Source organism: Drosophila albomicans, chromosome 3 (genome assembly GCF_009650485.2).
Source record: "Drosophila albomicans strain 15112-1751.03 chromosome 3, ASM965048v2, whole genome shotgun sequence".
NCBI lineage: Eukaryota > Metazoa > Arthropoda > Insecta > Diptera > Drosophilidae > Drosophila > Drosophila albomicans.
The window spans coordinates 32,483,565-32,500,176 of NC_047629.2; the positions used below are offsets into that span (position 1 = coordinate 32,483,565).

The 16,612-nt window shown below is 38.6% G+C and overlaps 3 protein-coding genes across 21 annotated transcripts in view; 1 reads left to right on the plus strand and 2 right to left on the minus strand.

Moving 5' to 3' along the window:
• The first annotated feature begins 1,763 nt into the window (after positions 1-1,763).
• LOC117568266 (nidogen) lies at positions 1,764-13,181 on the plus strand. The gene is made up of 10 exons (XM_034248754.2): positions 1,764-2,341; positions 5,717-6,196; positions 6,256-7,734; positions 8,573-8,986; positions 9,061-9,470; positions 9,544-9,701; positions 10,739-10,993; positions 11,051-11,225; positions 12,360-12,644; positions 12,710-13,181. Exons 1-10 carry the CDS (start codon positions 2,093-2,095, stop codon positions 12,981-12,983), a joined length of 4,179 nt encoding a protein of 1,392 aa, XP_034104645.1. The 5' UTR covers positions 1,764-2,092; the 3' UTR covers positions 12,984-13,181.
• Positions 8,499-10,157, minus strand: LOC117568269 (uncharacterized). The gene has a single exon (XM_034248760.2). The coding sequence runs from the start codon at positions 10,049-10,051 to the stop codon at positions 9,710-9,712; it is 342 nt and encodes a 113-aa protein (XP_034104651.1). The 5' UTR covers positions 10,052-10,157; the 3' UTR covers positions 8,499-9,709.
• A 741-nt stretch (positions 13,182-13,922) lies between the features above and the next one.
• The window catches only part of LOC117568731 (potassium channel subfamily T member 2), a 161,739-nt gene continuing 159,049 nt past the window's right edge, over positions 13,923-16,612 (minus strand). For all 19 annotated transcript variants that reach the window (XM_052004975.1, XM_034249555.2, XM_052004968.1 and 16 more), the window contains one exon: positions 13,923-16,585. In XM_052004975.1, coding sequence (XP_051860935.1) covers positions 16,304-16,585 — 282 coding nt within the window. In that variant the 3' untranslated portion in view covers positions 13,923-16,303. The remainder of the gene's footprint in view (positions 16,586-16,612) is intronic.

Consider the following 16,612-nt stretch of genomic DNA (forward strand, 5'->3'; position numbering starts at 1 on the left):
CCCTGGCACAATCATCATCAGTCAAAGGCGCAGACGTTGCGTCGCTGCCTCAGAAGTTCTCTTCTACCATTTGTTTATTTTCGAATGGGTGTGCTGGCTTCTCCTCTTTTCCCCTCCCTTTCAGCTACGTCCGCGGCGCTTCATGGTGGCATGCAACAGCAACAGCAGGCGCAATCATGCGGCACGTGCCTTGTCCGCGCCTGAAGTTCATTTCGATGGAATTGGAACGCGCCCAGGCAACCGGGCGCATCCGTGTGGATTGTTTTGATTTCGTTTTTTTTGGGGTCGCCCTACTGCAATCTTGGGTCGCCCCCTCCCCCTACCTACCTCATTCACCTTTCTTGTGGCTGCCACACCTACTATTCTTTTGAGGCAAACGCGCCTCATTCTTTAGCTAGAGAATTGCAGCGGAATCTTGCCCCATCAATGTCCATAGTTGGAGTTGTAACAAGCTTATTACAATTTCGAAATATTATTATGACATAAGCAGTTCTTTCTTTTGATCTATTTTTAGTTGGATAGTACAAAATAAATACATTGGAATTTTCTACTTCTATTTTTAGATCTTAAAAAAAAAATATAGCGCAAGTTTTAATAAAAAATATTTCGAGGAATTGAGTGTGATTTAGCATAATTTCTTTGAAATCTAGAGATAAGCTAAAATCATGTATATTTTGAAAAGAATACAAATAAATAAAACGAATATTTTTAAAATTTTCTTACCCCATTTTAAATTGATTATTTATCAAAAATAAAATACAAAATTTTAATGTGCTAATGCTACTATTTTATTTTGTTTTGATGATTTCAGTTGAATTTGAATTTTTATAATCAACAGACAAATCTTTAAGGAATTAAAATATAAATTTTGAAATTGTTTTCTTATCAATTATAGTCTAAAAACTCAAATAACAAATGTATAGATCATGTTTATAAGAACGAACTTAAAAAAAATTATATCCAATATATCCAAAATTATATTTAACCATTTTTAATAAATAAAGCAATTTAAATTTATTTAGAAATACTGATCTTTAAAAATAGTTAGGTAAATGATAATTATTTAATTTCTCTCAACTTTGGTACAAGGACTTATAATGAAAAGTGTGAAAATTCTTGCTTGCAGATCTGATCCATAAAACTAAAAATTTCTTTGAGCTTTGACTGCTCAATCAAAACAAAACAAACAAACAAACGACTTCAATAAAGATCATTATAATGCTGTGGCACAGTGAATTTCTTTTGTTCTGCTGTCGCCCAATAAACTTGCGATAAACATTTTCGCAACTTCTATTTTAGTTTCTTGAATTTTCTTTATTTTGTTGTTGTTGTTGTTGTTATTGTTATTTGTGCTCATAACCGAAGTGATCGAGTTATTCGCAGAATGCTTTCTCGTTCTTAATGCGTGTGGATCATAAATGTCAACAGCGACAGCAAAATGTCATAAATAAATAAGCAAATCTTTCTGTCTGGTATGTCGCTCTCTCTCTCACACACGAAAGCAACTGCATAGCATCCACACAACTGTTAACAGAATGCACTTTGTGGATGCTATGTTGACTGGCCTGCAATATGCATACATATGTGAATGTGTGTATGTGTTTGCAGACTCCAGCAAACGCAGCACAGTCTCGTGCGCCCACACACACGCACACACACACACACATCGATAGAGACTGTCACACAGATGGCAGACCGAAGCAAAGAGCATCCAATTGAGCAGAGCTGTGATTCAGTCAAGTTTTTACTGTCAGCGCGTGCGGTTCGTTTATCGGCTCGTTCGCTCGTGTGAAGATCGTTTGAATCGGCCCAGCGATCGTTGATCGCAGTGTCGTCGCCGCTTCCAAGACAGTGTTCCAAAAAAACAAAACTATAAGAAACTATACATATTTCACTAGAGTGTTTTATTTATAAATCCGATATTTTTGGATCCACAAAAAAAAAAATTAGAAGTGTGTTGGCCAAGTGCGTGTGCGTTTGTGTCTGAAAATGTCTTTGGCAAAATTGTGAAACACACTTTCACACAGGACACAAATCACATTTATTTCAACGAAATAGAAAACAAATACAAATATAAATTTTAGACTTTGCAATGCAAACAATGAAACAAAAATTATGCACGCTTCTGGCGTCACTGCTGCTGCTCTGCTCCATTGGCCCCCAACTGGCCAATGGTCAGTATGAGCATTACCTGGACTCTCTGCAGTCCAATCAGCTCTACGAGTTCGCCGATGGCACCGATGGCAGCATTCAGTATCTGCCCAAGGGCAACAGCGAGCAACTGTTGCTCCAATTGGATCAACCCATCAATTTCTATGGCGAGAAATACGAACAGATCTATGTGAGTATTCATATGTATATGGCGGGCACTATCTGATAGATTCGACAACAAAGTCGAGCTATGTATTATATATATGCTATAGCAAATTTTGCGCTGAATGAAAATTTGCATTTTACTGCAGGCAGATAAGCGTCGCTGATAAGAGCTATCAATAAGAAGAGTCTATGCTAATAGTTGATTTAGTTCAATCAAATTGCATTGTGAGGCATCTTAATCTAAGCGTATGAGAATGTATGTATGTGTGTATGTGGGTGCTTGTGTGCGCTTTATTAATAGCCAGAGAGACAAACAGAAGTCCACATTAATATTCGGCAAAATATGACAGGCGGACAAGAAAAGAACGATTTCGACACGAGAACTGTGTAATTATCAAATGTTGCTGGGCACAAAACATTGAGAACTGAAAACTGAAAACCGAAAACATGAAACGAAAATCGACAAAATGTATCTTTGAGATACATTTTACGACGACACCGCAAAACCAATTCGCACGCACTCAACCCGAATACCATCATCATCAGGCAGGTCCACTTGGGGGTGGTCCTAAAAAGCGACAGGCGGAGAGGCACAAGAAGCACACGCTACAAATAAATAGCGAAGAAGCAGTCAACCCATTGATGTGATCTGCTCTTCGTGTTCTTCATGTTTCTTTTCGTGTTCGGTCGCTATGCCGCCTTGGCACATTCCCAAAGTGTTAGCCGCCTTTTTACTGCATACCCTGTAAATATTGTATAGAAGATACATCACAGTTGTCAGTCAGCTTCTTCAACCAAAAGTTCCTTTTTGAAAATAAAACAATGAAAAAAATGCTCATTGAATCGAAGACGGTTTAAATCCATTCTCATCAATCTCATAATAAATATGATTTCATTATATTATAACAAAATCCCATATTAAGACTTCTAATCTTCAAATGGGTAATTCCTAAATTTTTAACGAGACATTCAACACGAAAAAAATCAAAATTTGGGATTCTTATTTTGACATTTTTGACATATTAACCTTTATTAGCTCTACGTTTGCTGATAATGTTCGTTTTTGCGGAAATCCATTCAATCTAAAACTTGAACTAATTTAAGAATTTTGAGTAGGAATTTAAATACCTTCAAATTTATTTTTAACCTCTGCTGCAAAGGAACTTTTTTATTATCATCATATTTAAATATAAATAAAATTATTTATATATTAATTTGTTTTTAGCTTTCTTCATGCAAACTATTACTAAAAGACTCTAAGAAAAATATATCAAATAACAACTATATTATAAAATAATATGACTTCATAAATACTAAAATAATTACACAGTTTAAGCATAAATCAAAATCAAAAAAGTCAATATCTTATTATAAATATGGCTTTAAATATAAATTGTTTCTAACGGGTAGCAACATTTGTTTGATATTATATATCCTAAATCAATTTTTTTTTTGATTTGTTTGGCCACCATAAATACATTTTTTTGGAAAAGAATTGTGTTCAGAGCATTTTTAATCACTTTACTTTTTTTATATCCTAATTCTAATTTTTCCTAAAATTTGTTCTTATAATTTTTTGTCGCCGTAGATTTGTTTGTATGAAATTATTCATTCTCAATAGTTCTAAACACTTGACCTATAGCGTATCTTCTTGTCGATCCTTTCCGATTTGTTTTCACTTTTTCATGTTCAGAAATTATGATGTTGCTTAGCACACGGTACGAGGCGAAAGTGTCGCCTATTTTTGTTAGTTAATTAACTAAATTTATGTGTCTGACGTCGAAAAATAGCACGCGGCACAAAATGTGTGGCATTACCGCGTATTATGGCCATACAAATGCATAAATTTCCACAAAAATATTTCTGAAAAGTGAAATGAGCAAAGCCTCATTTTTGTTCCAGCTAAAACGCCATTATTCAGTTTAATTATTGTTGAACTCATCATTGTTTATGCGACAAAATAATGTGTATAAATAGATGTGTCAAATCTGTGGAAATATGTGCATAGCATATAAAAAATCAATTTGAAAAATGAGAATTTGGGGTTATGGGGTTAGGTGAGATTTAGATTGTAGGCAGGTAAAGATTCAGGGGAAGCACCATATATAAAATGTTAGAAAAAAACGTTTAAGAACTTATATGTTTCAGAATATAATCTTTATTTGATGTGATTATGAATCAGAAAAAATGGAAAGCTAATCTGTCTGATTGAATTACAAAACGTTTACGAACAAATTAAATTTTGTATAACTTGTAAGCGAGATTATTGTATATTTTGTATTTTATTTGTTTTAAATTACAGACATTAAATGTATGATGTTCTGCAATTTCAACTTTAAGAACTTATCAATGTATTAATGTTCAATTGAGTATCGTAAAACTTTAATTACTTATCAATCTATTAATTTTAAATCAAGTATAGTAAGTCTTAAAAAAATCTATAATATTTTAGATAAGTGCAATTTCATCCACTTTTGACTCTTTTCTTAAACTTGCAAACGTTTACGAAGTCTGCTTAAAATAGAATAAACAAATTGCTTTTTTTAAAAAGTTTATTTTCCAATATTTTGTAAGAAAAACAATTTCAATTCTCAAGTCTAAAAAGTCTTAAGATCTTCTAATATTTGTTTCCATTTAGATTCAGTTGTTGCCAAATATTTTGCTTCGCAGTTTGCGATGAAATGTTAAACAAATTAAACACGCTGTCCAGCTGTCTGTTCACATTCCACATTCCTGTGGTCTTTGCACTCATTTAGCAAATATTTCCACACATTTTGACCCGCAGAGTCTGAAGATAAAGTGGCTGCTCCCCCTGGGTGTAAAATTGATTAATGTTGTGCCACAAAAACCACACAAAAAACTCGCATTTCAAACACCTGTGCTCCAGTTTCAAATATAACAAATTTTGAACAAAAATGTTCAAAAACCGAAATGGGAATTTTTCAAAAATGTTCTTTTGTTTACTCAGGCGCAAAATAAAAAAACGAAAAAGAAAAACCGAGTAGAAATGCAGCAATTGGGAAATTTATGCAACGCTGCAAAGTTGTGCAAGGGAAAAATGGGAGATTTGAAAGAAAACGAAACAGGAGTTGTAGATATTTGAAGTTGAGGAGTTGCGCAGCTGGAGAGTGTCGGCGTCAGTTGTTGGAAACTAATTTTAGAGGCGCGCATTGCGGATGTTCCCGACACGGAACTCAATTAGGCAAAGTCATTAGAGAGCCTAATGATCATTGAGGGTCTTGTTAATGGTTTGTTGTTGTTTAGTTTCCGCCAGGAGAATTTGTTAAGTGGCCTGTTGGCACTTCACTTCAGCGGCCCAATTGATCGCCATATGCACTTCAAGCACTTTTTCTTCGCTTCTTCCTCTCACTCATTCCTCTTCTCTTCTTCTTCCTTACAGATCAACACGAATGGCATTTTGACATTCAACGTCGAGTTCACCGAGTACTTGAATCAGCCCTTCCCCCTCGAGTATCCCTCGATAGCGGCCTTCTACTCCAACGTGGACACCTCGAACAGCGGCGATGATAGCAGCATCTCTCTCTTCCACACCAGAGATTCAGCGACGTTGCAACGTGCCGAGCGTCTGGTGCAATACGCATACAGCGAGGAGCTCGATTTTGCGGCCGAACAACTGATTGTGGCCACATGGCGCAATGTGGGTTACTTCAACTCGAAGACGGACAGACTGAACACGTTCCAGGTGGCATTGATTGCCAGCGAGCAGCGCACCTTTGTGCAGTTCATCTATCCCGAGGGCGGTCTCAATTGGTTGCAGGGCGAGGCCGGTGAGCTGGGATTGCCCGACATTCGCGCCCAGGCGGGTTTCATATCCGAAGACGGACGCTATTTCAATCTGAATGGTTCGGGATCAGAGAATGTAATATGAACTATATATATTTTGAAACTTTTTTGCTTCAATTTGCTTCCTTTACTTAGGCTCGCTACCTCAGTGAGAGCACCAATCTGGGTGTGCCCGGTGTCTGGCTGTATCGCGTGGCGCCACTCAATCCCAGCGAGAATGTGCAGGAACCCAACAATCCCGAGACACGCACCGAATCGCCTGCGCTCGCCCAGAGCTGCGGAGCCAGTGGACATCAGTGTCACAGCAATGCGCAGTGCTTCGACAAGTCCGAGGGTTATTGTTGTGTCTGTTCAGCTGGATACTATGGCAATGGACACACTTGTCTGGCCAATGATCAGCCCATGCGTGTGGCTGGCTCGCTGTCCGGCCAGATCAATGGCCAGAAGGTGGATGAAGAGGCCAAGCTGCAGTCGTATGTGGTCACCTCCGATGCTCGGACTTACACCACCATCAACCCGTTGACCGATGAGCTGGCTTCACAGCTGCGTCTGGCTTTGCCTCTGCTGACCACAGTGTCTTGGTTGTTTGCCAAGTCCATCAATGGGGCGGCGAATGGTTATCAGTTGACTGGAGGTCAGTACGAGCATAGCTCCACTTTGCAGTTCGATTCAGGTGAATTGCTGCAGGTGATTCAACGCTTTGAGGGTCTGAACTACTGGGATCAGTTGGATGTCAGCATACTTCTTAACGGCACTGTGCCACGAATCTCTTCGCAAACTAAGCTCCATCTGCCCGACTACACGGATGAGTATCACTTCCTTCATCCCGGGGAACTTTACTCGGTGCAATCGCATAAACTAGAACTGGTTGAGGAGCAGCGTGTGCTGGGCTTCCAGGTTCATCAGCGCATTATCTACAAGAGTTGTTTGCGCGACGACGACTCCGATCCCACGGACAGCACTGTGCTGCAGAAGGTCTCCAAGGTGACACTCGACTACTCGGATCGCGATCAGGCGCTGCGCACCAGCGCACTCAGCAAGATTGGCGTCGATGCCGAGTCGAATGCTTGCAACGATGGCTCCGCTCAGTGTGCCGAGAATGCGGTGTGTGTCCCATATGAGGACACTTATCGTTGTGATTGTCAGCATGGCTTTGCCGCTCAGCTCGATGAACGTGTTGGCGAGATCTGCGTGGACATTGATGAGTGTGCTCTGGGCACACACGTGTGCGATGAGCATGCTTTCTGTTCCAACAATGAGGGAGGATTTTCATGTGTCTGCCTCGAGGGTTACGAGGGCAATGGCTTTGGCTGTCTGCGCAACAACTCTGTCGATAACTACGAGTACTCCACACCTCCAACTGATTCTCAGGGCTATGGCACCCAAGAGCCACAGCAACCTCAGCAGCCTTATGAGCCACAGCAACCACAACAACCTTATGAACCACAGCAACCACAACAACCTTATGAGCCACAACAGCCTTATGAACCACAGCAACCCTATCCACCACAGCCTCAGCAACCGGACTACTCGCAACAGGGTTACCCACTGCCTGGAGAACACGTCGACTATCCACCCAATGAGGGCAACAACCAACATCTCGATGAATGCCAGGTATGTGAAACTTCATTTACAAAATTGTATTCTAACGATTCTTATAATTGTAAGAGTTTATACAAAAGATCTTGTCATATGAACAATAGAAAAACAATACGATAATAATTGTACAATATACCTCATTAATATACCGAAAAATTAGAAAAGTATACCGATGTATATATGTATTTGGTATATCGCCACAGGCCTACATTCAAAATATACAATGGACAACTAAAGTGACTAAGACCCTATACAAATTTATAATACCCTTCTATTCTATTATTAAGCAAAACAGAATAATGTTTGTTAAAAAGAGACCAAGTCTAACATTAGGATATTCAATACAACTATTTTGAAGCGCTTCGATATCTCTTATGTTTCTGTTTATAAAAGTCACTTAAAAATACTTCTGCAATCATAAAAATTTGTAAACTATTAATTATTGAAATTCAAAAGGTAGCATACAAAAAATAGATAAAGCTGCTGAAGACTTCAATCTGTTATAGTCCTACAATATTCTTCATTTTTTTTTTATACATACGAGTATAATTATATATATATCATCATTTGCCTTCAACAAAATTTCTAAATAATTCTTTTGTCTATAAAATATATTTATAAATAGTTCTACAATTTGTAAACTATTAATTATATAAATTTAAATTATTTACAATGAATTCTAGTAGAAGAAAGTCCTTTTAAGTAAATTTTAATTTTACTTTAATTTATGTGCATTAATATAATATTACAGAATAGATAAATAAGTAAATCGGTAGAAATTAAAAAGAATTATAATAATTTATTTACTTCTGTTGATTTGCCTTACAATAACGATATAAATCTGAATTTGCAGCGTTGCTCGCCGGATGCGGATTGCTATTTGGGACGCTGTCGCTGCCGCGAAGGATTCTCCGGTGATGGATACAGCTGTCAGCACATCTGCGGCCACGATGAAGTCTGGGAGCACGAACGTTGTGTGCCCATTCTGCTGGATGATCACGAGATTGAATCGCATTGCGACTTCTTGGGCACATGCTCATGTCCCGAGGGCTACGAGCTGAGTGAGGACAGCAAGAGTTGTCGCTACGGCGGTGTCTACGATGTGGACAAGAACGAGGAGTTGGTGCCCTGCGATGTGGATTCCAGTTGCAACGAAAATGCCAAGTGCTCGTGGTACGAACACGAGATGCGACACATTTGCACATGCAATGAAGGCTTCAGCGGCGATGGCTACAACTGCGAACCGATCGAGGATTCCTGCGCCATTGTGAGTAGTCCTTTAATACTTAGTATATTTGTATTCTCGTGGTATATTCATTTAATTCGCAATCCCTTTTACAGCGACCTGATATCTGTGATTCCCATGCTGTGTGCAACTTCAATGAGCAACTGGGCAAATCGGAATGCGTCTGCCAGCGTGGTTACACTGGCGATGGCTATCGTTGTCAGCTGGAACCCGAGTGCCAGGCAGCCGAACATTGTGGCGATAATGCGTACTGCGATGGCGGAGTTTGTCAGTGCCATGACGGTTATGAACGCGATCCCAGCGATCGATGTGTGCCAGCTGGTCGTTGTGGCTCTGTGTTCTGTGGCTCGAATGCCATTTGCAAGTGGGATCATCAGCAGGATGTGCAATACTGTGACTGCATCGAGGGATATCAGGGCGATGCCTTGGCTGGCTGCACCAGCACTCCCACGCCTTGCAACGTGCGCAACAACTGCGGCATTCATGCCACCTGCGAGCCAACTGAGTGAGTGAAGGAAGCACTTTCACCTCTCGAGTAGTCCTCTTAAAGATATCACTCTTTTTTCTTTCTTCTTCAGGGATCCTGCTAACTACACCTGCCAGTGCAATGCGGGTTACCACGGCGATGGTTATGTCTGCATCGAGGAGCAGAACTGCCTCAACAATCCCACGCTGTGTGACATGAATGCCAAGTGCATGTCCACCAACTCGGGACTCGTCTGTGTCTGCAATCAAGGTAAGTCTCTAATCCTTGTCCGCTGCCGTCTTTGAGGTCATCTGTGCTCCTTCCTCGGGACATTTCGAACACGAGTTAATGAAGCAGAAGCTGAAAATGGCCAAGGCCAGCACCACGTTTAAAAAGCCATTATTGCGATCCCAGGTCAGCGGATGCATAAAGAACTCTTTCATCGACTGCAGAGTCGATGTTTTCCTCATTTGATTCGCATCCTGCATGAAGCGATATTGTTGCTTTCCCAATCCGGTTGCAGTCAATCTCTTGCTTGCTCGATGGCTCTGCACACTCATCTCCCGCATCACGCTCCTTCGGGATGTGGCCAGCAAGAGATTGTTCACGGATCGCATCATCTTCTGACTTACTTTTATTAATTTGTACAGTTTTGTTTCGGTCAAAATATTTACTAGAATTTTGTTGTAGAAAATGCTAAACAGTTGCTCAGAAAAGATATATATGAAGGTTTAAATCAATGCCTACTTTAGTTAAAGAGAGCAACATAAATGTAAATGAACATTGTGATAGGAGGATGAAAACCTATTCTATTAAGGGTACTATAATTTATACATATGTATGTATGTACATCACAAATACGGGTGAACTATTTTTAGACGCCATTTGTCCTTCCATCTCATGAGTCGTTGAGCAAGCACATTTTGTGTAAGGCCAGTATAAATCTTGATTTATATGATGAGCTTTTGTAATTCAAATAAATATCTAAATATCAATCATTTTTAGTTTCATACTGCTACCCAAAGGGTAGGAGGGTAACTTTGTGCCTGCAGAAAATGTATCTAACAGGCAGAAGAAAGTATCTTATATGTATTTTGAACGTAGTCCTATATCAATATACCAAACATTATATATCCTTCGGAATTGTATAGTAATTTTGCGTTATATTTTTTTTGGTATATTTTCAAAATAATATCGCACTGCTTTGCGTTTAATCTTATTTATTTTTAAATTTATTTCGACTTATACTTTTCAAAACTGTTTAGTTACTCAAGAAACTACATTATTCTCCAACTATTTTCTTGTAGGTTTCTATGGCAATGGCTCCGTGTGCTTTGAGCGTCAGCAACACGAGTCGGACTTCCTTCTCGTCAGTCAGGGCGTTGTCATTGTGCGTGTGCCTCTCAATGGCCGTGATGCGCATCCCATTAGGGTGGCCTCTATGGCCATTGGTCTTGACAAGGATTGTGTGGAGGGACGCGTCTACTGGGGCGACATTTCAGCTAAGAAGATTCTGAGTGCCAAATACGATGGCAGTGATGAGCGTCCTTTCATCACCACGGGTGAGTCAATCAAATGATTATAATCGTATTGATATACTTAAGGTTTCCTTTTCATAGATATTGAATCGCCTGAGGGCATTGCTATTGATGTGATCTCTCGTCGTCTTTACTGGACGGATTCGGTGAAGGATACCATTGAGGTGGCCAGTCTGGATAATGCGACTCTGCGTGCTGTCATCGTCAACAAGCAGCTGGTGAATCCACGTGGCATTGCCATCGATCCCTACAGAGAGTGAGTATAATATTTTAATATTGTATGAGTAGTATTTATATTAGTATTGAATGATTTCCTCAACTCTACTATACTAATAGCCATTTACAATTAGTTTTATTGTACTTTACGAATATAAAATTACAATTAAATTCTTGCATTTTAGTGGTAATTATTTATTTTATTATTGTGCTGTATCAATATTTTATTACTTAAATTCAATAATTTTAATTTAACTTCAATAGAATTAATTATATGTTTATTTATTAGTCTTAATACTACTTTACGAATAGATAATTGCAATTAAATTTATGCATTTTAGAACTTCTTATTTATTACTTTAATTAAACAGTTCAGTCTTCTCACTTTTTATACCCGCTACCCATAGGGTAGAAGGGTATTATAACTTTGTGCCGACAGGAAATGTATGTAACAGGTAGAAGGAGGCATCTCCGACCCTATAAAGTATATATATTCATGATCAGCGTCAACAGCCGAGACGATCTAGCCATGTCCGTCTGTCCGTCTGTGTGTCTGTGTGTCTGTGTGTCTGTGTGTCCGTCCGTCTGTCCGTATGAACACCTAGATCTCAGAGACTACGAGAGATAGAGCTATAATTTTTTTTGACAGCATTTGTTATGTTTGCACGCAGATCAAGTTTGTTTCAAATTTTTGCCACGCCCACTTCCGCCCCCGCAAATCAAAAAAATCGATAACAAGCGTAATTTTAAAGCTAGAGTTGCAAATTTTGGTATATATAATAATAACTATAGTAGTTATGATTCCTGAACATTTGGTTGCGATCAGATAAAAATTGTCGAAGTTATTAAAGAAATTCTTTTGTATGGGCAAAAACGACTACTTACTGGGGGTCTTAGTTACTTTGTTTGACAATCTGGTATATTGTGCCGTCTATGGTATATTTTGAATGCGGTACTATATCGATATACCACATATACCATTTGGTATATTTTTTAGTATTTTGTAGCATATTTGGTATATTTTGAGAAATATACCGCAAAATATATTGCTTTTATTCAAAATGGGTAGCGGGTATCTCACAGTCGAGTACACTCGACTGTAGCTTTCTTACTTGTTTAATTTAACTTCCTTAAAAAGTATAATATTTATTTAACGTATTTTCTTGGCTTGCAGGAAACTCTTCTGGTCGGATTGGGATCGCTCTAACCCCAAGATTGAGTTCTCCGACCTGGATGGTACTGGCCGTGAACTGTTGCTGGGCTCCGATGCCGTGACGCTGCCCAATTCTCTGGTGGTGCTCGACCACAGCGGTGAGCTGTGCTTTGCGGATGCTGGCACCAAGAAGGTGGAATGCATCAATGCGGCCAATCGTCAGATTCGCACCATTGCCCAGAATCTGAGCTATCCCTTCGGTCTGACCTTTACACACGAGCAATTCTATTGGACGGACTGGACAACGTAGGCTTCACTTTTGAATACTTCCCTTCGATATATGCTTAACTTTGTGCTTTGTACTTTCACAGCAAGAAACTGGAGAGCGTTGACGGTGCGGGAGTGCGTCAGAAGCCCATTCAAACGGCCTCGTTTGGCAGCCACAAGATGTACGGCATGACCGCCGTAGTCCAGAACTGTCCTCAGTACCAGAGTCTCTGTCAGATTAACAACGGCGGCTGCACCGATGCCCGTCTGTGTTTGGTGAACAGGAAGTCGCCATCCGGCAAGAGTTGCAAGTGCACCAACGCTTCGACTGGATGTTCGGTCTCTTCGCCTTATCCATTTGCAACACAACGCAAATGAAACAACACTTAAAATAATTAAATCACAAAAAAAAAAGAAAACTATAAAATGCAATGAAACGAATATTTTTGTATACGCATAACAGAGAGATAACTAAGAACAACAGCAAACCAAAAAACAAAAGGAAACCAAATATTAAATATATACTAATGTCTGTGCCATTTTTTGTAAATCTACTCAACTTAATAAATCTCTATACATTAAACTAAATTGATTGAGTTATTTTTAATGGTAAAATAATGGTTTGTTGCGTGGCTGCGCAATGGAAATTTCATTGATTTTGTCTGATGAAATACTAGGCGAGCAGCAAAAGTCGACAGCAACTTCACACTTTAATCAATTTCACTTTTCGTTTCGACCAATACTTGCGCGTGCGAATCACCATTTCGACCTATTTTCAATGCAGCCAGTAGCTGGGAAATACCAGTCGAATGCTGCAGAGGCCACTGACATTTCATTGATTTTCCCCAATGAAATATCAGGCGAGCAAACGTGACAGCAAGTTCACCCACCCTTAGCGGAGACAAGTTCTACCAAATCTCTTAGCAATTTTCAAACCCTCATTTCGACCTATGTATGTCATTGACCTATGTATTTTGATGCCGCGCGACAACTGACATTTATTTCATTGATTTTGTAGTGAAACAACCAGGCGAACAAAATCAACCGCAACTGCGTTTGTTGTGTGCTCTTCAATTCGTATTAGACGTTAAATTTTGAAAGGCAATAAATGCGCATTGCTATCAAACAATATTTATTAATAGTGGTGTATTATCGAAAGCACAAACCAATTTATTTTCTTTTACTATTTTTTCAGTTCTCATTCCAAATCTCTCATATAATAAAAACAATACTTTGTTTCAGTTTTCATCAACTATATTTTGAATTTATTGTAAGTTTCATGTTGTCTGCCTTAAATCAGAGAAATCAGAAATCAGAGTTAAATATTACAGCAAGTTTTATATATATATATAATCTAACCATAATATGCTCTCTATAGCAATTATACATTATTAAATAAGTACATTTGTTGTTTTTGTTTTATTATTAATTGTTTGCCTTTTGTTAATTGTTATTTGTGGTTCTTTCTTTCTCTTGCTTCATATGCAATTGAGGGCGTCGCCCTTAGCTGAGTTTTGTACATTGAGACATTGACTAATTGCTAAGTTGTAGTGGCTGCTAAGTACATTACTTAGTGTTATACAATATAGATACTATATATGTTTGTTTGTTTGTTTTTTTTTCTTTTCTTTTAGGTGTGCTAAGCTTAGGCTTATCTAGGCGTGCATGTCGCTGCATGCACACTTTTCTGTAGGTTCTTGAGACACTGGAATGCATATCATGATCATATTTAGTATAATTAATATTCTTTTCTTCGAAATATGATCGAGTAAAATTCACTTATAAAACTGTCTGTGCTCTACATAGTATTATAATCGAGTGTGTGTTTTAGTGTGTGTGTGTGTGAGTGTGGGTAGGTACTTTGTATAGGCTAATTAATAAATTTCCTTGTATTATTGGGACGTGTCTGGGTTCAGCTTAGTTAGGTGCCTCCTTTAATACTTCTTACTACAATTACAAATACAATACAATTAGTTAGGTGTGAGTTATACATAAAAGTATACATCGTTACTATATATACAGTTATTTGGGGAGGTGCTGGGTTCTTCTTCTTCGTCTTCTTCTTCTGTGTATAGCTCATTGGGATCTTGGTACAGTTTTTTTCGTATAGCTATTAGGCTTAGGCTTTGAGCACGGCCCTCAACCGAACTAAGTGCTTATCTACTAAATACTCGTACATATTTAATTTGTATTCATAATTTATAGAACTAGTTTCGTTTGTTTTGCGCATTTTTTGTAGTTTAAGTTCTAATAGTTTGTTTTGCAGCAGTTCCTTGAAATGCTTCGATCTTAAACATATCTCTACTATATACAGCAACTACATAGTATAGTTTTTGTTTTCTTTTCGATTTTATAATTTTTTAAATTTGTTTTTTTTTTATACTTTGTTGTTGTTTCGTAAAGCATTAGAGTATACCAAAGCCGTTCTGAAAACCGTTTTTCTCGACACATTTTCAAGTTATACATATTATATTTCAAAAAAAGAACAGAATTTTGGAGATGTGTGGTACGAAAACATTGATAGCACCTTTCTTAAAAGTAATAAAGGGAAAATATCAAAGTGATAACTGTGCAACATATGAAACCTAAGGAAGTTGCTGTGAGAATTGTATTTTATAAATATTGCATAATAATCTTAAATAAAATCAATAACAAATGGATCAATATAATAATCTGCCTATAACTAAGTTATATACATAGTATAATATAATCTTCTTTTTTTTTAGCTAAAAAGCTTTTCTTTTTTTTTTTGAAATTTATTTAATGCCCTTTAATTTAATGTTGAGCCTATTTTGTTCAGGGGGCAGCTAATTGTCATTAGAGATATGCTAGAAATGAATCGACTTTTGATTAAAAACTATTTTGAATGCATTATCAACTAAATACACATACATGGGTGATGTATGTGCATATGTACAGCTAGCTAATTGGTTAATACCTCATTCATATGCCAATAGTTTAACTACTTTGTTGTTCCCAAAAACACAATTGCCTCATTTGAATATAAAGCATACCGAACGAATTTCGAATACAATTTATTGCTACTCATATACTTATTAGGCATAGTTTTGTAATAAGCAAAACGATAATCATCATCATCTTCATCATCATCATTATTATTATTATCGTCTTGAGACCACACCCTATGGATATTGTATTATAAAGGCTACGCTTCACTTGGCTATTTACGCAAAATAAATAAATGGGAAATTGGTGGAGCGGGGGTGCGGGGACACGCCTCAACAGGCGTAGATACTAGAATTAACACATTAGCTGAGACACACACCACAGACACTGACAGGCTACACTGACTGCTATCGGGTGGGTTGGATAGGTAAATACATATATTATCTCATTAGCTTAGAGATGGAAGCGTGACACGATAAAAGGGTAATTAGTGGATAAATGAACAAAAAGCTAACTGAACTGAATGATTTGAATTAAAATTCAATTTGGATTTTCCTTTCGTTTCGTGTTTGTATCAATTCCTAGCTCGTGTCACGCAACCATCGCTAGCTCGCTTAGACAATGTTTAGAATCTAATTAGCATTGGACTGGGGTTGTACAGCAGTTAGCCCTAACATTACACAAGTTGCCACCTAGAACTTATCTCTACGTCTGTGTGTGCTGGCCGTATTCTATATCCACTTGTTCTTCGACATCGATGAGCGGAGTCGGCGACCCCACATAAGGTTGTATCATACAATCGTGCCCTGCAGATGCTGCGGCGACGACACCTGCGACGACTGCGGCAGCGAATCCTGCGCCTGCAGCGTGGCACCCGACGACGTGCTCGGTCCCGGTCCCAGATCTGCGGTGTTGATGGCCAGCGATGAGCTGGCACCCAGCATGCCGCCGCTTGAGCTGCCGCCCAGCGCTGAGGGATTGATGCCACCGACACCGCCGCCTCCCAGGACACAGGGGACACCCAACATGGGCGTGGGCTCCTCTGGCGGCGTGACTTGCAATGAAATTTGATTCTAAACGGGGGAATTAGTTGAAGAGAT